This window comes from Girardinichthys multiradiatus, chromosome 8 (genome assembly GCF_021462225.1).
Source record: "Girardinichthys multiradiatus isolate DD_20200921_A chromosome 8, DD_fGirMul_XY1, whole genome shotgun sequence".
NCBI lineage: Eukaryota > Metazoa > Chordata > Actinopteri > Cyprinodontiformes > Goodeidae > Girardinichthys > Girardinichthys multiradiatus.
Genome location: NC_061801.1, coordinates 11470269 through 11494020, shown reverse-complemented (window position 1 = coordinate 11494020; position 23752 = coordinate 11470269). Strand labels below are relative to the sequence as shown.

The following is a 23752-nucleotide window of genomic DNA, read 5'->3' as shown; positions in this document are numbered from 1 at the left end:
TTTTACTTGTAAATATACATCTCCTTCCTCTTCAAAGTGATCTGTTACTTGTATGTCAACCCATCTCTAAAATGCAAAGATAATAACTATTTTACGTCGTTTGGCTTACTCACGAATATGATGGTGTACAACTTCGAGTGGTAGTTATGTAATTTCTATAGGCGTTTCATGTTACTTGTGAGAGTACATAACGGGGGGCGTGTTGGCCCTTGGGGGAACCGGATTGGTCCAATTGGATGACACCATGGATTGACAAGGATTTCGACCAATAAGGAGTAACGCCTTGTCTCGCCCATCGTCCGCCATGGGGGCAATGTTGAAGGGAACATTTGTCCGGGACGGGAGCTGCGCAGTTATGTCGCCTGGCTGCGTGTGTTTGTCATAACACTTTGTTCTAGTCATTAAACCGGATTCAGAGCGTCGCAGGACACTCTTCGTTTTCAACCGGGCAAGTAAAGGATGTGTTTGGGGTTGCATTCGCTGATAGTTGTTCGAAGTTGAAGGCCATTTTGTGTGAAGGGGAAGAAAACTCACTGGAATCGTTTGGGGAGTATTACATACTCGGTAAGTGACTGCTGGCCGAACCCCCAAGTTAACTAGCTAAAATATTTACGCCTAGTTCTTATTAAAAGCGAGCAAAAGTTTAATATTTATGCAGTTTAGTTTCTTAAAATCAGTTATTTTGAAGTCTAGTCTTTCCACCGTTGCCTGAACTGGTTTCTCGCTTCATTCTTGTTCTTTCAGCAAACTTAGCTAACTGCTTCATCAACGTTTTTTTTTTTTTCAAGCAATTTCAGGCTGTATGTATAGCCTCCAGTACGTTTTGCAAACTTTCCATCAAAACTAATAACGCCCCTAGTTATCTATATGCAATACGCCGAAGGTAAGCTTTGCCAGGGATGAGGCACATGATAGAGAAACGGTGTGTTAAATGTTAGCTGTGCATCTCTGCATACCACAGACAGTAAAGGGGTACCATTAAAAACCGGTCCATAGTCATAATGCAGTCTGAAGCACTGAATCATTCTCTTTTCAGACGGTTATTTTCTTGCCAAATCATAATCGCTTACCCTGGAGATACTTCAGTGACACAATAAACCTAAATGTATGGAAATATAAAAGGTTTATTTCTGACTGAAATACTTTTTTCAGTTAATTTTGATCCCAAACCAAAACTTTCTTACCCTACTTTGAGTGTGGGAGGCTTATGCAAATTAGACAGTCTTCGTTTGCATGGAACATTTTGTACATAGTTTGAATAGATTACACATCATTTTGTGGTCCTGTTGTGTGAGCCAGAGTTAATGCAGTAAAAGACAATATTTCTTAGTTTCTTTATTGATAGCTTTCACAGAAAACTGTACAACATCAACGTTTGTACAAATAAACCAGAATATAAAAATTACTAACACAGAAAAACAATCATGTCCCGATCATTTTGTGTGTAAGTATATCCCAAGTTAGGAACCCCCCTTTGCTTCAATATCTCTTAATTTGTCATCTAACATATATTTAGCTATGTCCAAACATCCATTTTCTGCACTATACATATTTTAGGGAGTTGTGAATAGAAATTCCTCAAATATTTTGAATAATACCATTTTGCAAGTGAGAAAATTGTCCACATATTTGCAAAATGCTCTGAACAAATGATCTGTACCCATACTCTAAAAGGCTGTCATTTTCCTATGCTGCAACTAAAGTATAAAGTTCTTTTAGTAAGATGTCAGAGAAATTGCTGGAGTCACTGGTGTTTTGTTCATCTAAGCACTACCCCTCCCCTACCTGTTGCTGGCTGAAAGTAGGATCATATGCTTTTCCCTTGTTTACTAAAATGTCAAATTTGGTGTTTTTGGAAACGTTTCTGGGCGCGGTCTGTGTATATATGATATAGATGAGACTGCATATGGTAACTTCCTTTACTTTTTTGGATACACTTTTTTCTATTCTAAGTTTATATACAAGTTTTTGTATCATGTAGACTTCAGTTTAATCATTGTGTAAATAATGTAAAACTGTGGTTATCGCATCATGAGAATTTCCCACTAGGCCATGCTTACTTTAGCTGTATTTGCCTCTTTAACCATGACTTTTACGGTTTCTTAGACACTTAGACTAAAGTTTTACTCTGCACACATGGGAGCATTGCACGCAGGTCTCAGGCAGGAACTGTTTTGTGCAGTGTGATGAACATGGCTTCTCCTCTCAACTTACAGATCCGGATAAGGACGCTCAACATCACAGCTGTGGGCCTTTTACTGATGGGTACACACTGTGGGGCGGCACACAAGGAGCGCAGCAAAGCGCAGAGACGAGACTGGAACTGCGAAAGAATGAATAGAAGCTAGATATCTTCATCTCCATTAAACCTCGATCGCAAAAAGTCACTAACCGCAGGTCGTCTTTGAGAACACACCCAAAACCTTCATCCCTTTCAAAATGAGTGTAGAAGGATATCAGTACAGAGCGCTTTATGAATACAAGAAAGAGAGGGAGGAAGACATTGATCTGCATGTGGGGGACATCCTGCTGGTAAGCAGGGGAGCTCTGGTTGCTCTCGGCTACAGCGACGGCCTGGAACAGCAGCCGCAGAAGATTGGTTGGCTACCGGGCTTTAACGAAACCACGCAGGAAAAGGGGGATTTCCCTGGGACTTATGTAGAATACATCGGGAAGAAATGGATCTCTCCTCCAACTCCCAAACCGAGGCCCCTCAGACCCTTACCTGTAGCTCCAGGTTGCTTCAAAGCAGAAGCGGACTCTGACTCAGATCAAGGTGAGTTTCTCTTTTATTATACAGGAGACTTTATTTTTCTTAGACACAAGTGGAAACTTGAACTCAACCATAAATGAGTATTCAGCTTCACTGAAAAAGAACCAAGCTCAGGTGCCTGAAGACAGTGGCACCGGTGTGTGTATACAGGGTACAGTAGAAACAGCATGTCGGTGCAGAGCTTGTGGCACCGAGGATATCGTCTGTTTTTCTTCTCAATCTGCATCGTGGGAGAGTGGAATTTACTTATCAGCACCAAGAGAAATGCTTAGATCTATGGATCTATGCATGTTGAAGCAAGTTTATTTTAAATGAATGCAAAAAAGAAAAAAAAGTTCTTTAGTCTTTTTTCTAAACAGGTTTCCTTTTCTTTGTTGTGAAGTTATGGAGACATTGAACCAGCCTTAGGCTCTTCTCATCATTTTTGAGAATTTGCTTTTCAGGAAGACCCCTGAAAAACAAAAATCATAAACCAAAAGACTGAATTTGCTGTAATTATGGTGCCTTGCAAAAGTATTCCAACCTCTTAACATTTTTCACTTGCTTGTCACTTCGCAATGTATTTTATTGGAATTTTATGTCGCACACTGAAAAATGTGGAAGATTAAATTATGCATGGATTTCAAACATTTTTACAAATTAAGATCTGAAAATTATGGTATGCACATGTATTCAGCTCCCTGAATCAAAACTTATTTTAAGGCACATTTTGCCGCTGTTACAGTTGTAGGTTTTTGGGGTTGTGTTTCTACCGGCTTTACAGAACCAGACTCTAAAAGTGTTGTGGATTCTGCTTTCTAAATCAGCTGAAGCTGAATGAGATTGAATGGTAAGCTCCTGAACAGTGTTTTCTTTTCAAGTTTGGCCATATGTTCTCAGTTGGATTTAAGTCTGAACTTTGGCATCCCCACAGCATGATGCTGTTACCACCATGTTTCACCAGAGGGATGGTTTGTTGGGGCTTTGTCAAGCTAATGGCATGCTTAAAAGAGGCTTCTCATGGCTTTCTTTGAGCAGTAGCTTTGTGTTTGCAGTTATTCCATAAAGGCCAAATTGGTAGAGGGAATGTCGAGTGGCATGTTATGTGCAGTTACAGTCTTCATGTCACGCTGAACATGTGCCTCACAGTGTTGCAGAGCACATACTTTTACTTCCGTTTGTAGATCCCCGTCAAATAGTAAACCGTATTTATTTTTTATATCGTCACACTATGCTTATTCTCAGAGCCACTTGTCATAATGTGAAGAATAAACAATTACACCCACATTTTCAAAAAAATGTTTAGCAGTTATGGAACATTTTTGGAGTTGGACCAAAACATGGAAGAAGCAGACCTAACAAATCTAATGACGGACAAATCCAAGTAATTGTTTAGTAATCGCTTCGTTTTTCTCGTGTGTCCTTCAGTTACATTAGTTATTTGGTCTGTTTGGTTTCTGTGTGTGGTACAAAGACTAAACGGTGATCAGCAAAGGCAGAAGTGTCAAATATGGAAAGCCTGGGACTTTTTTTTTGAAGAAAAGAAAGCAAAGTAGTGTACAGAGTGTTCATTGTTAAACCGAATTAGTCCCTATCACAACAACACAATGTCACTGATTCAGCATCTCAGGAGAAAGCACCATATGTGTGTATTTAGGCCACCAAAACCAACAGAAAGTAACATTTTGCTTCATTATTCTACCTATTTGTTTAGTTTCTTTGTGCTGTTTTGTTTTTAAAGTTTATTTAGGAATGAATCTATATTCCTGAGGTTTTAGTTGAAAATGTTTGTCCCGTAATGTGACGTGAGATGGGGTTTTCTTGCTCATTTCAGATCCTTTGAAATATCAGCCATTCTCGGGCCCCAGCCACAACTATGAGGAGCAATTAAAACTCGCCTCTGTTTTGAAGAGGCTGCGGCTCGCACGAACACACACTCAAACTCTGCGGACACCTAAAGAGCAGCAGCAGTTGCCAGGTTTCCAGTTTCTGCTCGTTGTGGTGCGATTGTGAAATTCTTTGCTGTGATTAGCAGGGTGAGCTAGGGGCTGCGTGAAAGGGGTAGGGGGGTGTGGGGGGTACACGGTGTTGAATGGCTGTGTCATGGCTGAGGGGCAGCAGGGCTGAGCCTGGAGCAAGTGGGAATTTTGCGTAGGGAAAAGAAAAGTCTCCCTGTCCCGGACTGTGGGAAAGGGGAGTGGGGGGGAGGGGGGTGAAAGAGCAAGAGCTCTTGTGCTAGTTGGAGGGATGGTGGAAGGGATAGTGTGCACAGGGATCAGTGCTGGAGCAGAGTTGGGGGGCTTGGCACAGGGGTTAAAGCATGGGATAGGGTAGATGGAGGGGGCTATGGGAGGAACTAGGGCTGTCCATGCTCAAGGGGGCTTTGAAGAGGGTCTTGTTGCTCCCAGTGTTTGTGATTTATTGCCCACCACTGAGGGATCCAACTCCCTTCCTCCTACACCAAAGCTTCTTTTTTTCTTTCCTCCTTTTTTAATGTTTTGATAGTTCCTACAGTCAGCTCTGCGAGGGCAAAGAAGGTGGAGAATTGAGGCTTAGAAAGGGGCCTCTCTTCACTGAGCCATGGGGGGAGGAGAGAGGTTTACATGAGTGCAGCAGATGTGGAGAGAGGGAAGGAGAGAGAAGAGAAGAGGGCTGGGCAGGGCTGGGAAACTATTCCAGCTCATTCCAGCTCAGTTCTTCTTTTTGTTTTTTATAAACATGGAAGTGTTGCTCCTTTGCTGGGTCTCTAAGTTGAGATAACATACATGTGTTTGGGCCCGCCAAGTGGAAGGAACACAGAGTACCATTTGCAAAAAAGTGGAAAAATGCGAACTTTTTCAGTTTTTTCTTTTTTTAAGAAGTAGTGTAAGGTTGATATTTGCTTCACCATCACTGAACTACATCTAAATTGTTTATGCAACACCCATATTTTTACTTTACTGCAAGTGTTTTCAAGGAACCACTGAGCGTTCGTCTAAATGTTGGAGAAAAGTGAGAACGACTGCTTGTTGCTCTGCAGGCTCTCACAAGGTTCAGCCTGCATGCTCAGTCTTGTTCAAAGAAATACTTGATGACGCCAGTCGATTTGCTCTCTGAGCCGTATCGCTCTGCATTTAGTCTTCTTGTAACGTTGCAGCACAAAAGTACAAAATGGGCATTTCAGTGGACCCTTAAAAAATATCCTACACTGTACTTTTTAAAAGCTTTCTAAAAACCAACACTTTTATTGCAACAAAATTAAAAAGATAGTTTATTTTTGGCCAGGCGGCACTCTCACGTTTTGAGATATGGATGCTAAAAAGAGCAACTTGAGAGAACAGATTGGCCTGTGCAGTGGGGGACAGATGCAGGGAAAGTACTCTACATAGCTAGAGATTGAGATAATGTAGCTCTCCTTCTCTGGGCCTCTTTGGCTTTTAGCCTGACATCTGCTCTATTGAACACTCTTTGTGTCATATTTTTTATTAATTTGTGTAAATTATGGTGTTTAGTGACTTTGGCAGTGGCTTCATTATTGCTCCCCCCACACAGGAAAAAAGCTACACATTGTTACTATCATCCAAGTCAGTAGCAGATTGAGAACAGCAGACCTTTATGGTGTGTTGCCTGCTCAGTAGCACTACAAGCAGGCAATGCGAGCAGCGTATTGGTGCTTCAGGCTGATTTGTAGCTCTGTAATTAATCAGTATTGTACTACGAGTTGATTGCAATAATGTAGCACACAATGCCACCAGACAGTAAAATGGCTGCACACTAACGCACACCTCAGTGGCTGCTGCTTTACGCTGGTGGATAATAGCTTTTACTGATTTAGTTTTCTGATATGCAAGTATTATATTATTTTTCATGGTCTGAGAGTTTTGAAAAAATATTTCTTGCCATACCTGGGTTAGTAAATGTTAACTTGTGTCCTGGGCAGCAAGCTTGACTATGTAAATCCGCTGGACTCCAGTTGGATTTAAATGTATTTTCTGGCTCAGTGTTATTCCTGAGATCTGATTATAATTATGTTTGTTAAACAGGCCTCTGACCTTTTTAGTATCGATGTTCAACTCTTCAATAAATTCAAGGAATTGCTTGCTGCAGTTATAAGTGGCTTCCTCCCCCTGTGCTTGTGTGTTAACACAGGTACACCCCCTTCTATATGCTGTTTTGTTGCTTCTAGGAGCACTGACACAAGGACCCATTTTGAGTTGAACTTCTGCCCTGTGCTGTAATGTAATTGTGAAGCGCAATAAGATCAACATTGTAATTTAATATTTTGTCCCCACACCAAATTTCATTAGTGTGCAAATCCACTCAGATTTGTATAGAAGTGTGTGCATGAGACCATGCATAGCTGCTTCATTACCCGGTTCTGTGCAAAGCCTGATGTCTGAATTGGCAAATCTTCTTTACTGGAGTCTGTCAATGTCTGTCAGGAGGATTAAGAAAGACAGCAAGGAAACGAAGCTCAGAGATACAGACCGGTGGACTTGAAGGCGTGTAATAAGACAGAGGTAAGATTAGAGAAAGATGTTGTCTGGAAGCGCAGCGAAGCTATACTAAATGGTTTATACATTGTGCTGAAATGGATGTTTTCCTTCCTCTGTTGGCTCATAGTGCTGCACAGCTCTACTGAATGCACAAGGCTTGTACCCATTAACACGCATGAACTGCTCAGTGAGAGGAAGCTAAGAGCAGTTACAGCACGCCCCTTCAGCACAGCTCTAAGGCAGCAGATGCATATCTTAAAATCGTTGTGGTCAAACAAACTTCTAGATTATCGCCCACTAAATTGTTATAGAGTTGTAAATCAAAAAAAGACTGTGTCTCATCTGAAGCTCACTGGTATTGCCCACTGAATGACTTACTTATAGGCCAGTTGGGGTTTCAAACTTGTATATAAATCTTACAAAATGTGTTGTTTGTTATAACCATGACATGTCGCTTCTGCATCTAAAGTCAAAACCTGTTAGTATTGGACCCATTATTAGCAGATATGAGAATCAGTGCACAGTGTACATGTTAGAACCATTCTCAGATATATTGGCCTATCTCTTGTAGGTTTTCTTCTTATTCTTTTTAATTAAGGCTTTTTATGGTCCATTGCGCTTTAGGAATATTAACCCCCCCACCACCACCTACCATAAAGAGTTAATTGTCAAGCTCTAGCAACAGTCCCCTCATTGGTTCTTGCTGCACGTCTGCATTGCATCTTCCATCCAGCAGGAGGAGACATTGTCTGCCTTTTTTCCTGCTGTGGCTCAAAGCTGCATCATTTATTGACTTGTCGATCAATTGTGTTTAAACTGGTTCTCAGTGCTGCTTATCCATAGTGCTTGGCATGTTTGGTTTTTTTCCTGTTCAGTGTCTTTGTTTGTTGCATTGGTCTTCTGATTTCAACTTCTGAGACTTAGCTAGAGCCCTTCCGGACTGAGAGAAATGTTGCAACCTGAACATGGTAGTTACCATAGCAGACTCTCTAAATTTATCCAAATAGGGGGCTATCTTTAGCAAGTTCATGGTTCCCCAGCCCTGTCCTGCCCACAGTCTACATTTTGTTCTTTGCAGACATAGCATTTGAGCCGGTGAGATTGTCTCCCACCACCACACTGCGTCTCTTACCAGTGGCAGCTGCAAAGACTTCCTCAGCCCGCGTTTGTCTGGCTGACTACTGATTGACTGAGGCCTTCCTGGAGTCTCTGCCAAACATGCAAACTTGTAGAGGCATGTTTAGGAGGCCACAGTCGACTCACTGTACTTTTACAAGTTATCACAGAAACCATCTTTTGTCGAAAAGTAAATTAAGTTTGATGATGTGCTGCTGTGCAACTACTTAATCTGTTTGTATAAACAAGGAAATTATTCCTTTTTAATTCAAATAACATAACTCAAAACCAGTATTGTTAATAAAGATATAAAATGCTGGCTATTTATTGCAAGATTTGTTAGAATTTATCCTCCTCGCGTGTGAATTGCATCAGCTGCTCTGAATTGACTTACAGTTTAGTTTGGTGAATTCATAAAGCTCACTTTAATGTCATCTCAACACACTTTACAAGACAAACAGGTCACATTAATTTCCATTATACAGCAATATAGAATTATATCAATCCCATTCATACCAGTCCAATCCAATTATATAGATGGACTGGGATTCAGTCACACAAACTAATTCAATCAGTTCTAAATACAATGCAGTCAGATGTGCTTGATCAGATTTGATCAGTTAGGTAAAAAGTTATCTATCTAAGGGAGCCCAGCTGATTGCCATCCCTACATGAACACATCAGATTCATTCTTTTATTACCTCTATGTTTCCATGGTTACCAGCCGTGGCCAGCATGGGCATGTTAATCATTTGATCGCACGCCAGAGCATCCGAGGAATCATCGTTGATGGCTCCTGGCATTTCTGCCATATTTTGCCTGATACGCGATACATCTCCATTGGCGACAAAACTGTCACGTCGTTGGCAGTACTAAGAAGCAACTCTATCTCCAGTCTGCGCCGTGTCACTCATACATCAGCCACTGACAGCCAACAAACACAGGACACTGGGTCACTTTGAAGATCTGTCTTGTTGTAGGAGTTGTCGACTAGCTCATGGAGAAATGCCACCAGATGCTCTTAGATCTGTGTATGAAAATATACCTTAAAACATGTTGAATTGTTCTAGAGTGCAAATATACGACGTCAAAAAGAAAGTTTTTGATTAGGGCTAAATGTTTAGTGAATCATTTTCCTGCTTGCTCTATTATTTTTATGGGTTTGATCTGTTAAAAAGCAGGTGGGTAGGGTTTCATTTTACTCCTGATTGTGAATTGAGTTTCTCAGAAAAGAGGTTGGCTGTAGGAGGAGATGCATGTTAGATGTCTTGTCTGGGAAAAAGCTTGCACTTCCAAGGTGAGAGATGGCAGCACTGCATGTCTCCATCTTTATTTAGGGAAACTTTGCTCCATCTCACAGTTTGCTACTTCTCAGAACCCCCCCCTTAGGTCCCTCTGGTTTTGCATTTCCAGTAATGTCTTCCAGATGACCACTTGTCCTCCATGAATGTTTGTGTGTTATGTGGTCAGAAGGACTTTAGTAATCGTGTTTCTTCACACGCAACATGCCAGCCTGATCGCTGTGCTGGTTGGAGGATGTGGACTCTGTCGAAGCCGTTCATTATTCGCCTGATTGAACCCTGTTTGGTGGAAGCAGGCTGTGCCATGATGATAATAATCATGCATTACTAAGAGCTGCACTTGTTCGTTTTAACGGCAGATTTTTTTAAATAGTATACATTTTTTTTAAGGTGGTAAGAAAGAAAAATACAGTTTAGAGAAAGGTTCCATTCATGGACCTGCTGTCTCGGTGTTGAACAGTTGAGCCTTTCAGAAAAATACCTTTACAAAAATACGCCTTTACAAATCCAAATAAAATCCCTGCCAAATCCTTCATCCTTTCATGTCCACACCTGGCTGCAAAGTTCTAAAGGCAAAATAAGTAAAGAACCAAAATACCTGGCTAACCTCATGTCACAGCATATTTGCTTAGTTCCTTGGCCCACCAAACCTTGACTTCAGTGCACAGCCCCTCCTGCTCTTGAATAAGACTTTTCTTTTACCTTTGAAAGGGTTTCTTTGGTAAGGTACCTGCTGCCTTTGAAGCTCTGAGTGGTTTGTTGGTCAAACACCTAAGTGGGTTCAGAATTGCTGCCATCAGGGATTTTTGAGTATATTTGTTAAAAAATTTAAAATGCCATTTTCTTAGAGCTATTACACTGTAACACCACAACAAAGACTTCCTCTTGACATTGCATTTCGTTTGCTCAGTTGAGCCAGCACAGAGGTGCTAAAACGTGTTTCCCAAAACAGATGTTTTGGTTGTTAAAGTGTATAAAAGCTGCAGAAATAACCTTATCACGCGCAACTGGAAACAGACTGTCACCCTGTATCTCAAGAATCGCTATGCCGACTGAAATCCCCTGAAAGCTTTTGTGTTTTCAGTCAGAAAGAAGACGGTGCCTTGCAAAATTGTTCATACACCTTGAACTTACAACCACCAACTTCGATGTATTTTGGGGGATTTTTTTTTTTTTTGCAATAGACCCACCCAAAGAAAGGAGAGCATTTTTCAGAGAAGTACCTAAGAGGCCTGTGGTAACTCGGGTGAAGTTGCAGGGATCCACAGCTCAGGTGGGAGAATCCGGTGATTGGAGAACTAACAGTTGTGAACTCTGCAAATCTGGCCTTCATGACTGAGAACAAAGCTATTGTTGAAAGGACAATACAAGGCCTATATGCGGTTTGTCACAAGCCATGTAGGGAACGAGCATTTCTGAACATGCTGTTTTTGAGTACATCACAGTAAATCCCTGTAAATCCCTGTGCATTACTCTCACTGAGGAACTTAATTAGAGTTGTTCTATTCGTTTAGTATCTAGTTATCCGAGAGGGAAATGCTTTAACATCCACTGTACAGAAGTAGATACTAGGTACATCAGCATATTCATGGGTTCCTTAGTGTAGCTCATTGTATTGTGCATCACATTCGTTACGTAAGAGAGGAGGGCTTACAGAATTTAATGTCCAAGTTACCATTTAGCAGGAAGCCACTGACTTCAATAATAACCTTGGTTGACTTTGGTCTCTTCAGGTGTCTCTTTAATGGACTTGACGGAGCAGTTTTTCCTCCCAGAGACCGCTCCGCCCTTGCTGACCAGACTGCTGGAAGCTATCGAGAGGAAAGGTGAGGCTTGTGTGTCAACACGGCAAAAGATCTATCATTATATCCTATTTAATTTGTTCACCGATGAACGGCTTAATGGAACCACATAAGGTGATGTCTGTGTGCTCTTCTTTAGGTGTGGATAACCCAACTCTGTATCGAACATTTACTGCTGGAGGTGGACTTGAAGTCAGACAGTATTATGATTGTGGTAAGAAGCTTTTTTTTTTTTTTCCACTCACATGTCCTAATCAGCTTGTGTGAACCTTGTAACTTTCCAGCAAGTCAGACTTGTACACACCGAGAAAAGTTTAGAAAGGAAAAGGGTTAAGTCTGTGGTTATCCCATATGTGAGCACGTCTGCAGGCCGATAACTTGCACTGCGTTGTGTTTCAGATCCTCCTGCTGCAGACCTGGACCAGCTGGAGCTCTCTGCCCTATGTGATGGTCTTTGTAGGTACCTGCAGGATCTCCCCCAGCCTATTATCCCAGCTGCCATCCACACTCAGATGGTCCACACGGCCAAAGGTGGGGGCTACTAAACACATTCAGTGATAATTTATTTACTGCGCCACTGGCTCAAAACAGAATTGCTGACGTAATGTACCCTACACCCAACTGTACATCACGTTCTCTGAGCAGAAAACCACAAAAGCTCGTCTGTACCTTCTGCTCGTTGATTTGAAATTAATTTTTTATCTGTTCTCACATTTTATGGGTACAAAGCATGCAAAGGGCATATAATGCATATTTCTTCATTTCTTTTTCCTTTTTATTCGATTTACTTCTCAGCTTTTTGCAAGCAAAGGAAAAAAAAGTCACACCTCCCTGTGTTCTGTTGCTGTGCATTCTCTTGCTGTCACATGGCCAGAAACAGGATATCTGTGGTTAATAGGAACTAAAACAAGCCTGAAAGTTTATCTCTGCCATCTCGAAGCAGCCAATCACCTGCTAGTGTACCTTACGCATATTCTCAACCACACAATCTCTCAGCGGTTTCCAAGACAAACTGCATGACTCGTTTTTCCATCTCCTCATTGTCTGAAGATCACGCTTTCATTTCGTGCTGCTCTACAGTGGAGGAAGTTCTTTAATGCAGCTTCTATGTTTCATGTCTCGTCCATCTTACCCAATGGCTGCTCTTCGTCTTGTCTAACAGAGGTGGTGAACCCAGAGGAATGCGCCCAGCTGCTACGCCGCATCGTCAGCTCCCCTAGCCTGCCTCCCCAGTACTGGCTCACTCTCCAGTGTCTGCTCAGGCACTTCGCTAAAGTGTGCCAGAACGGGTCCAGGAACCTCCTCACTGCCAGATCGCTGGGCGAGATCTTCAGCTCCGTGTTTTTCAGACAGCAACCCACCAGGTAAATACCAGAGCCGAGTGGGCTCATGCGTTGCTGCTAGGTGCTGGGGTTTGTCAAATATACAAAGTCAGGCTGCAGACAGATGAGTGGAGGCTCAGTCTTGTCATACTGACACACACACACAGACACATGCATGCATATTCAGGCCAGCTTTCAGGGAGCACAGCCTGCCAGGCATTAGTGGTTTTTAGCTTTGCACAAACGTAGGTTGGAGCTTTTCTTCTTAGCAGAATTAAAGTAGCTCAGTTTGAATTACTATCAAACTGAAACTAAAGCAGCAAAGTGCATCATCTGGGATGTAAAACCTTGACATTTTCTGCCTTTTCTCACCTCCTACAGTTGTGAACCCAGTCTGGATGCTTTTATCAAGATCATCGAGGTTTTGGTGACCAGCGAGTGGAGTGAAAGTCAAGCTGCTCCAGGTAGTTGCCCTCCCTCTTCTATACTTATCATCCATGATTTACAAAGTTATATGCAATGCAACATTGTTTTACTTTGCATTGCTGCTTTTAGAGGAAAACCATAAGAGATGTGTGCATTATTTATTACTGGGTGCAGAACATGAATGTTAAGCTGCTGCTGGTACTAAACTGCTGCACATCCCAGACTGAGAGTTAAGCTATTAATAGCTCAACTCTAAGGATTAGGGCCTGCAACTGTAGCAGTTGCAAATCTCAACATCTTAATGCATTTAAATGCAAAGTGCCAAATATTATACAGAATTGCTATTCAGTCTTGAAAAAGTATGGCAAAAAGCCATGATATGAAAAAACTGCTACATTTCCAGAAAAGGGCCCTTGCCCTGTTACTTGGGCCTCAGTTGGGTGGGTTTTAATGAGTCTGGTTCAAATCAAGGCAAACAAAGCATTGAGATATGTATTTTTCGGAACTGAATATTACTTCCGACAAATGTAACGTAGAATAATCCAGTTCAGATTGAAGAAACCATAAATATCGTTAGGTTTTAGTTGGACCTGATTTGGTTTGGTTCTGATACCAAAAAGCTGTGAGATGGTCTCAAATCGGAAGTCAAATTTAGCATGGTGTTTGTTTATTTATTTATTTATACAACATACAGCCATAACCTTGTCACTGTTTTTTTTTTTTTTTCTAATTTCCAGAATGTTATAAAATCTGTTGGAAAAGTCTTTTTTTGGTAATTTTATTGTGGGACAGCATCAAACTTGATATAGCACACGTGTAGGAACTCTATTTTATTACACAGTAGAGGTGCGATAAAGTACAATTTTCATTTGCTGGATTTTTGTTTTGCACTTTGCAGGCTGTTCTGTGATATTGTGGTTTCTTTGGGTGTATTTTCTCTCGGCTGGCTTTAGACCCTGGAAACATAAGTTAGTCTTAAGGTTGTTGACGGTGGCCTGCTTGAGCGATAGAAAGAGCTGCTCTGGTAGGAGGCAGCAGCGGGTTGCGTGTGACACAAATGTTTTTACACGGCTTGTTAAAAGCACTGTTGTTGGCTCGCCCACAGGCACTAGACTGACCGTGGCTGCCTAAACATTTTTATTACCTGTTGGGGCTATTTATAACATGGCTGTGTGTCGACAGCTGTCAGTAATTTGCACCTGCGAGAACACTTTGGTGGACGGATGGAAAACAAGATGGAGATCCTCAAATGCTTTTTGTTTGTTTCTCAAATAATAGTTAAATTCAGAAGCTAGACAAGGGCTTGTATTGTTGTAGTATAAGTTTCAGTAGAAACGGTTTAACAAATAAAATCATAGAAAAAGTGTCAATATATCAATGTCATGAAATGTATTAGTAAAGCACATTTTAAAAACAAAAGTTGATCAAAATCCTCCTGTTTTAACCAATGGATCAAACTGTTTATATTTAAAATGCTGTTAAAATATTCAGATATGGAGGACTACAATCATTCTAACATATATAACATCCATTTTTACACATATATTTAATCAAACGTTCTGAGACTTTTTGTGGCACGCCTTTAAAGCGACTTTATGCCATAGGAACGAACTGACAGAGCGTCTCGCTAACCAGTCCGACCCATTGGAAGCACATGACCTGGTCAAACATATGCCAGTTCAGACGTGTCAGGTTTCATTCACATGTCTCATGCAAAAACCAAGGAGTGAAGGAGAACCTACTTTGTAAACACACATGTTCAGATTGTGTGTTTGGTGAATGACCTGTGTGTGTGTGTGTGTGTGTGTGTGTGTGTGTGTTTAAGGGTGTCTGCATGCCTCCTCCCAGTTACTGCTAGCCTATTTTAAGTACGCATCAAAAGGCCCACTTAGATTTGGTTGGCTAGAAAGTCGGCCTGTGCCACAGAGCACTTCTTGTTAACTGAGGACAGCCTCCAGCCTCTTGAGCCACTCCCCTCTGCCTGGATATCCAAATGTCCTGCCCCTCAAAGGGCTCAGTCAGCAAATATTTGAAACTTTGCAAGTTAATCATAAGACTGAATGCCCCCTCACCTCCTCCCACTTCGTTCTTTACAAACTGAGGGGGAAAAAAGAGGGAGTGACCACAGAAACTTGAGACCCGAGATCATTAACTATCTGCCTCCACGTGAGAAGGCCTCAGGCTCGCGCAGCTCAGAAAGGGAAACGGGGAGAGTCAGAGCACATACTGAACACTCAGACTGAGTCGAGCAAGCGAGTGAGTCAGTCACACTCAGCCGATCGCATTCAGCACCTGCCCACAGCCCAGCGGATTAGCTGGATTTTATTAAGAAGCGCACAGAGCCGCGACCTTTTCAACAAAATCAAACGAGCCACATCCTCATACTGGGCAGCCCAAACTGTGAAATGGAGCTCTACTGGACGTCTTGAGTTCAGCCCTGTTGGATTTAACTTAACCTGTGGAAGTGAAAGAGACATTTCAAGAAAAGGGACTTTTCATCCTCCGAGACATGCACAACTTACAGAGTGAGTTTGATGCTCTTATTGTGAAACCGAAGATCAGTTGCCAAGAAAGGTCTTGTGGTTAAATCAAAGAAAAACAAAAATGTGAGTTTAAAGCAAGCCCAGAACAAGATGGTGACTTTTGTTTCTTTTCTGTTTTTCTGTCAGAGCTGCGGGCTCACTTGCCTGGGGCAGCTACTTAGGCTATGACAGCATAAGCAACTTTAATGTGCCTCTCCAGTGTACACAGACTGTTCAGAGGCTCTAAAACGTTTAGATTATTTTTAGATGCACTGTCTCAAGAGAATCTAAATAATTTAAAATGTAACAGGACTCTTAACTCTCCAGCTAAGCATGTGCTGACATGAGATTCTCAGAGCGGTAACCTTGAGTAAAAATACCACTGTTAAACAAAAAATGAACATAATCTAATCACTTTGATTTCAAGCAGGAAAGCAGCAGCAGTTATTCCTACTGCTGCTAAACTAGAGCAATTATTACTGTTACAATAATGCTATCTATCACATTATCTAATCTATAACATTTATTTGCAATTGGATATATTCCCAAACAACTAAATAGGTCTATGTTGTAAGCAAAGGGAAAGTTTTGGGGCTTTCTCTCAGCCAGCTGACTGGCAGGGTGCAGTAACAGCTGGGGGAGAGAAGCACTGTGTTCCTCTAGCTGATCTGAGGAAAACCCTGATCATTATTTTAAACTGGAAAGTTTTCTAACGTTTGTATACCTTAACATCTGGCATCCAGCGGGCACATACTCCTAGTACTTCTTTTTCTTTCAGGTCACAAACTAATTTATGAAATCAATTGTTGAGCATCCCTCACGTCTTTACATAAATCAGTAGAACCTCCTCAAACAAATCTGGAAGTATGAAAACCGGCTTTCCCTTGAATCCCTAATTCTCTACCAGGCGCCGGTTCTATTTTAACGTCACTAAGGAAATCTGGCAGCCTATCTCTGTCACGTCGAGTGTCATGCTGTGGGATTACAGGTGTATTTCAGAGCCTTGGGTTAGCGCTGACCGGGGCCAGGCATTATAATTCAACTGCGTACGTGCTGCAGCAGCAGAGCTGGCTTTGTCTGCGTGCCAGCAGTGGGACGGGCCGAGCGTCCGCGCGACACACGCAGAGAGGAGGGGCCGAGCATCCTGAAGGAGAGCAAGTGCACAGGCTTGACAGAGGAGATGAGGATGCGTGTAGAAACGTGTGAATCAAGCGGCAGGATCCTTTTTTTTCTCTTCCTCTTGTTGCTTTTAAAGCTAGAAGCTGCAGAGAGGAAAATATGACCAGATTCTCCTCAGCTGCAGTGTTTTAAAGAATATTAGCGGGCAGTAAAAAGGAAACGTGGATTAAGAGTGACCTCATCAGTCTCAGGAAATGAAAGATGCAGGAGCGGTTGGTGACTGACCTCCCAGTGTGATTGGCTGTGGTGAGTGATGTAACACGTTACTGAGCAGGTTGCCTCTTAATGGCTTTTCAGATTGCTGTTTAGGTGCGTGTGCAATAAAGTGTTAATGTGCCTCCGTGGAGAAAATGAGGAATCGTATGATATGTCTGTGTGTTGGGCTGCTGTTTCATCAGTCTGGACTGCATTAGAGAATGAGACATTTCCAGTCATTTGTAGATGAACCGTGAGTAGGCTGGAAGCCCCAACCATGTACTGGGGTTGCACCGTTCGGCTGCAGCGAAGCAGATCACAAACGGATTGTATTTTATGTGATTTCACTGTCTGGCAAGTTAATCCTGCTTTTAGTTTTCGCGAGAGATGATCTGCACGGTCAGAAGGGTAGACACAGAAAATAAAACGGCCAACTACCTTAGGTCTCTGTCTGCTAGCCTTTGACTTTCATAGATCTATTGATTGTAAAGCCATAGAACAGAATCAAGATTGTCCCACATCAAAGATCGGACTGAAGGGAATTCGTTCGTCGGCTGCTTTAGATTTACGATTGTTCTTCATGTGTCATTCTCTCTTCAAAGAGATCTCTAGTCATGTTTATCTCAGACGGATGCTCTCCTGCGTTTGCAGCGAGGAATATTTATAGCCGGCTCCTTTCCTGAATGAAATTCATTCTGCCTGACTCATGCTCCGTCTCTCCTCCCTCTGTCTTGCTGCTGGAGAGGGGGCAGCAATTAATTATCCCAGTTTGATCAATTGGAGAGAAAAAAAGGCATGAGTGGGAGCTAAGAAGCCTGCAGCAGAATGCTCGATTTATCTGAAATAGCTAAATAATGTCTTTTTTGTATTTCCTGGCAAAGGTTGAAAAAAGATGTTGTTAGTAAGACCCCAGAAAATCATCTCCTTGGTGTAAACAGGAGCATAAACAATCTTTGATCAAATATTTAACGTCTGCATTCGCTGTTTTCGCTCCAACAGCTCTACCTCCAAAACCACCCAAGCCTACATCTGTGACTAACAACGGTATGAACAACAACATGGCTCTGCAAGACGCCGAATGGTACTGGGGGGACATCTCTAGGGAGGAAGTCAATGAGAAACTGAGGGATACTGCGGATGGTACGTTTTTAGTGCGGGACGCCTCGACTAAAATGCACGGAGACTACACTCTGACTCTGAGGTGAGTCGATCCTCCTCCTCCTTTGTGCCGTTCCTTTTCTGATGTTCTGCTGTTCATTTAACTCATCGTCACCTTTTCTTGTCCATTTTTTGCTTACAGGAAAGGAGGCAACAACAAGCTCATTAAGATATTCCATCGAGATGGGAAGTACGGCTTCTCGGATCCGCTGACCTTCAGCTCCGTTGTGGAGCTGATCAACCACTATCGGAACGAGTCACTGGCTCAGTACAACCCCAAGCTAGACGTCAAGCTACTTTACCCGGTCTCCAAACACCAGCAGGTAGGAAGCCAACTCCTAGAGGAGCAGCAATTATTTCGAAATAAACCTGTAGTTGTAACTTAGCCGCAACTCCAAATCTGACATCAGGATCAGGTGGTGAAAGAGGACAACATTGAAGCTGTGGGGAGGAAGCTTTGTGAATACCACCAGCAGTACCAAGAGAAGAACAAAGAATATGACCGTCTGTATGAAGAATACACCAGAACATCACAGGTGAGAGGCAACTTCAATCCAACTAGCATCAGTAGTTTTACTGCCGCATTGGTTCTCTGGATTTTAAGGGGCTGCTTCTTCTTCTTGCAGGAAATCCAAATGAAACGCACAGCGATAGAAGCCTTTAATGAAACTATAAAGATATTTGAGGAGCAATGTCAGACACAAGAGCGGTACAGCAAAGAGTATATCGAGAAATTCAGGAGAGAAGGCAACGAAAAGGAGATCCAGAGGTGAGAACGCCTTGAAACGAGCTGCTTTTAATTGAACCAAAGCATCTTCTGCTAACTCATCGCTTTTGTTTCCAGAATCATGGGTAACTACGAGAAGTTGAAATCAAGGATTAGCGAAATCGTCGACAGCAAGCGCAGGCTGGAGGAAGACCTGAAGAAGCAGGCGGCGGACTACAGAGAGATCGACAAGAGGATGAACAGCATCAAACCCGACCTCATCCAGCTCCGCAAGACCAGAGACCAGTACCTAATGTAAGTACAGGCCAGAAGTAGGCATGGGCTCAGATTTCCACGCTGTTATGAGCTTGAGTAAAAATCAACTATCGTTGTATTAACATAGAGATGTAAAACACAATCTAATTCCTTTTATTTAACGTAGAAAGTAATTTTTACTCAGGTTGAAATAATATTGATTATATAATAAGTAGAACAAGCAGTAGTAGCTGTCCTTCAACCAGCTAACCTGCAGTGTGCAGCAACAGGTTGAGGGAGGGCCAGCTCCAAGGTCTTCTAAGCTCCACACAGCCTGAGAAAAGTCTGGTCTTTTAAAACCGTAACATGATAAGAGTAACCAGACCATGAATGCTCACATATCTGACCCTGTTGTGGCTGCGAAACAAGTCTCTCTGATTCTAACGTCCACCGGCTTTGTGCCTGGCAGGTGGTTGACGCAGAAAGGAGTCAGACAGAAGAAGCTCAACGAGTGGCTGGGAATCAAGAACGAGAACACAGAAGAGTAAGTGTACAAGTTAGAAAGCATGCCAAAGAGAACCGCAAATCGCTTTCCATCCCAACTAATGTTTTGTTGTGCCGCTTTGTTTTCTTTTAGTCAATATTCTATGGTGGACGATGACGAAGATCTCCCGCATCACGACGAGCGAACATGGAGACTGGGCAACATCAATCGGGTACAGGCCGAGGCTCTGCTCCAAGGAAAGAGAGACGGAACATTCCTGGTTCGGGACAGCAGCAAACCGGGGTGCTACGCCTGCAGTGTTGTGTATGTTTCCGCATCATTTTATCTACAAAACAATGAATTTCTCTACTTGGAAGGAAGTTATTTTTTCAAGTGCTTGGAAAACATTTAGTGGGTTGATGATTAGATTGCCAGTAAATGTAGCACAGGTTGTGACGATTGTCCTCTCTTTGCAGCGTGGACGGTGAAGTGAAGCACTGCGTCATTAACAAGACCCCCTCAGGCTATGGCTTTGCAGAGCCGTACAACCTGTATGGCTCATTGAAAGAACTCGTACTTCACTACCAGCACACATCTTTGGTCCAGCACAACGACTCACTGAATGTGACGCTAGCGTACCCAGTTTATGCCCAGCAGAGACGATGAGGCTCCGGATGTTTCGACACGGACAGAAAGATTTACGAGCCTCGCAGCAGCAGACACGTCATGGACTCCATGATTAATTATATAAAAGGAACGGATACGCCCTGATGCCTGGCTCAAACTTGGAAACCGGAGGAAAAGGACACAATAAAGCCTGAAACATTTCAGTGACTTTGCCATCAACCTGAGGCGAGTCTGAATGTAAATCTTTTTATTTGTGTTTTTTTTGTGGGAGCACAGAATCTAGCGGAAACCGGTGAACTCTCTCAAGAGGAGGACGTTTGAGGCCTTTTCCTTATGGTGCTTGTTCGTTTTCAAAGCTTTACCAGCTGGAATGTTGGACCGCAGCAGACAAACTCTTGAAACGGAGCGGTACTCACCGGCCACAACAGTTTTGTTTGTTTCCTCTCGCATCATCAACGTGCTTTTCTTTCTTTCTCTACGTGTGTGTTTGTGCGTGGACTGTCCATGTGACCAAAACTCATAGAATCGGGAGACCGTGTGACGTTGGATGGCTGTAACACACTAGCTTGTGTTATCTGTTCAGCAGCAGAGCATGGATCAGCTGAAAATGTAGCAAAATGGCACTTTTCTTTTTGTTTTGTTTTTTACACATGTAATTTTTTTTAATGGTTTTAGAAAGAACTATGAGCTTGGAAGAGAAGAGCAGAGAAGGGGGGGGAAAGCTTGCCTCCTGCCTTCTCGTTGTTGAGCATTAGAGCGCAGAAGCAAACTTGATCTTAAAAGGGGGGACAGGTGAAACGATAATGGACTTGCTATTTCATGTACATATGTGAAATTGTGCAAAGTCATGAAACAAAGTGCACCGTACCAAAAAGATTCAGTTTCTGTTCTGATCAGCTATGCAATTCTTTCTCCATTTGTACGTAAGAATTGTTTAACTGTTGCAACCCACAATATAAGCTTGTTTAATCGCTTGAAAAGTATCTTTTCCTGTGTAAATATCCAAATGGATATTTTGTTTCAAAATGCCAAGCTACAGAACAAAACGCTTATGATTTTTAAAGATAATAATAGAAATGTACACTTTATTGTAATTACTTTAACAGCTGGTATACAGATGGAAAAGATGAGTATTTTATTAGTCTTTTTGTTCTTTTTGCTTCAAACTAAAGTTCCTCTCAGGCAGAGCCTTGTGAGTATTTGAGCTGCTTCAGTGAAGAGTCCAGAGCGACGCCCGTTGGCGCTCGGTTCTCTGTTTGGAGGAGCGCTCGGAGAACGGGGCTGGTTGGGATTGTACGACCCATATCACCACCAAAACACCAGTAGAGATTTATTTTGTTATAAAATAGATATGTTCCCATATGAGAATAAAAGATCAATTTACATTTTACACATTGTATATTTTTCTGTATCAGAAAATGTTTACATGGGTGGATCAGCTCATTTCCGAAACGAATTTTTCATATTTCAAGGGGGCGCCGCGCGAAAGTGTGTGATGAAATAAAATGGCCACAGCTCAACTACAGTTTCCTTCCTGATCTTTAATTTAAATGAGAAAAATGGTACACATTCAAGCCCAATTGGAACACCTGTTTGATGAACTCTCTGCCATTAGTGACATTTCTATGAATCTCCATCCGTAACATGCATGCAGTGATCACAGCTGTTCAGTTAAATCCTAACAAACTAATTACCTCCCGTGTTTTTACACACGTCGTGCAGGTGCGGAGCAGACGGTCGGTGTAAATCTGTGCCTAAGGCAGACCGGTTTCGACTATGGTACACGCAGCTCAATTCAATGTTTTACAGATGCATTTGACCGAGCTGCTCATGCGAAATTGAATTTTGAGCACATTCTGGGTTTTATCACATGTATACAAGTAATAAGACATCTGTAATATTGGACATTTACTACAAGTCTAATTTTATTTACCTCACAACAGCTGCTGGCACGAACGTTTTGTCTTTTATTCTTTAAGATCACAGACAACATGCACCTTCTCTGCCTTAGTGCCGGGTTGTATGATTGCTTTCTGTTTTTTCATTTTGTGTCCTGCACATGATGATTGGATTGATATTTGCCAGTGTTCCTCCGTTTGGCTTTGAATCTGTATTGGGCTTTGTTAAAAACAACAAATAAAACACTTTTTTTTTTAAAGAAATTGGAGCCTTTCTTTTATTTGCTGAATGAACTTTGGTGTGAATATCAGGAGAAGCATGGTGAGGGAAAAGGCCGGTGCTGGTGAGCATGGTTCTTAGACGATAACATACGGCGAGATGCAGCTTATTAACATGAAATCATTCAAGTCTTGTTTCTAAGAATTCCTGCTAAAGAAAAACACTTTAATTACCACATTTATTACAACAAATGGTTACTTCTCTTGTCTTAGAGCCCTCCTGTAGCAATAAGCCCTGCCTAATGTCTCTAAACTGTTTTGTTTTTTTAACAATATATTCAATACTTTACATTTTCAAATAAGTTTTCTTTTGAGATTAAATGAACTATTCCACTCTCTCTAAAGCATTTAAATTAAAAATAAGTCTAGAATAATCCAGTGTCAGAACGTTACATGCACTCCACATGGTCATGAATCTCATCAGTACTTTTGAACTTGTTGAACTATTTATTTTTTTGAGGTGCTTTGATTAATTTTGAATACAAGAAATGGTAGCAAACATTTGAATTTGTTCAATTCTCTCTATCCACTTTGGGTCAAAATTACATATAAAGGTTCAAATATTTGCAATCTGGAAGCAATATGAAGGTTTTAGAGTGACCCAGGCAGAGTCCTGACTTGGATCTGATCTGTGGAATCTGTAGAGAGCTAAACATGAGGGTGGTGGTCTGGGAGGCATTACAGTCTCAAAGACTTGGAGCTCATCAACATAGATGTATCGTCAAGACACCAGTGGAAAAAAATGGTCAGCAATTATAAGATGGCTTTGGTTGTAGTACCATAAAGTTGGCATTGCCACAATGAAATCAATAATCAGTTACAATTGGCAATGATTTTTGAAAAATGGATGAATAATTTTCAGATACCATTTACATTATTTTTATGTTTGGGGGGGAAACGTACTCCTTTCCTATAAGAAATGAATATATTTATTGATGTAAAAATAAAAGATTTAAATCTGCCTGGGGCATGAATGGCATATTGTGCCATCAGGTTGCACCTTGACCACATGATTTTTGTACCACAAGCAAACTTCTGCCTCAATAATCTGACTACTCTTTTTGGCAGAATTCACTGACTTCATTTAAACTGGTTTACTGGCATAGATCTATTCCCTAAGGGTCATTTCCTAACAGTATGTCTCAAGGCTTAATGTTAGCTTGCCTTATCTCTTCCAGGACCAGTTTTATGAATTTGGCATTATTGTCCTGTTGACACACCCAATTGTGTCCAAATCTCAAACATCTGATCTGGA

General features: G+C 41.8%; 1 protein-coding gene across 3 annotated transcripts; it reads left to right on the top strand.

The window, feature by feature from the left end:
- Nucleotides 1–320: 320 nt before the first annotated feature.
- Nucleotides 321–22482, top strand: pik3r1 (phosphoinositide-3-kinase, regulatory subunit 1 (alpha)). 3 transcript variants are annotated; one of them, XM_047372783.1, is made up of 15 exons: nt 321–564; nt 2217–2776; nt 11378–11470; nt 11586–11660; nt 11846–11977; nt 12609–12810; nt 13150–13232; nt 18090–18291; nt 18391–18571; nt 18659–18784; nt 18875–19017; nt 19093–19269; nt 19679–19753; nt 19847–20017; nt 20170–22482. In XM_047372783.1, the coding sequence occupies exons 2-15, from the start codon at nt 2440–2442 to the stop codon at nt 20357–20359; spliced, it is 2187 nt and encodes a 728-aa protein (XP_047228739.1). In that variant the 5' UTR covers nt 321–564; nt 2217–2439; the 3' UTR covers nt 20360–22482. The 3 variants fall into 3 exon arrangements, with proteins under 3 accessions (XP_047228739.1, XP_047228740.1, XP_047228741.1); XM_047372784.1 differs by lacking the exons at nt 321–564; nt 2217–2776; nt 11378–11470; ... (2 more) ...; nt 12609–12810; nt 13150–13232 and adding an exon at nt 15394–15719; XM_047372785.1 differs by lacking the exons at nt 321–564; nt 2217–2776; nt 11378–11470; ... (2 more) ...; nt 12609–12810; nt 13150–13232 and adding an exon at nt 16891–17141.
- Nucleotides 22483–23752: the final 1270 nt, after the last annotated feature.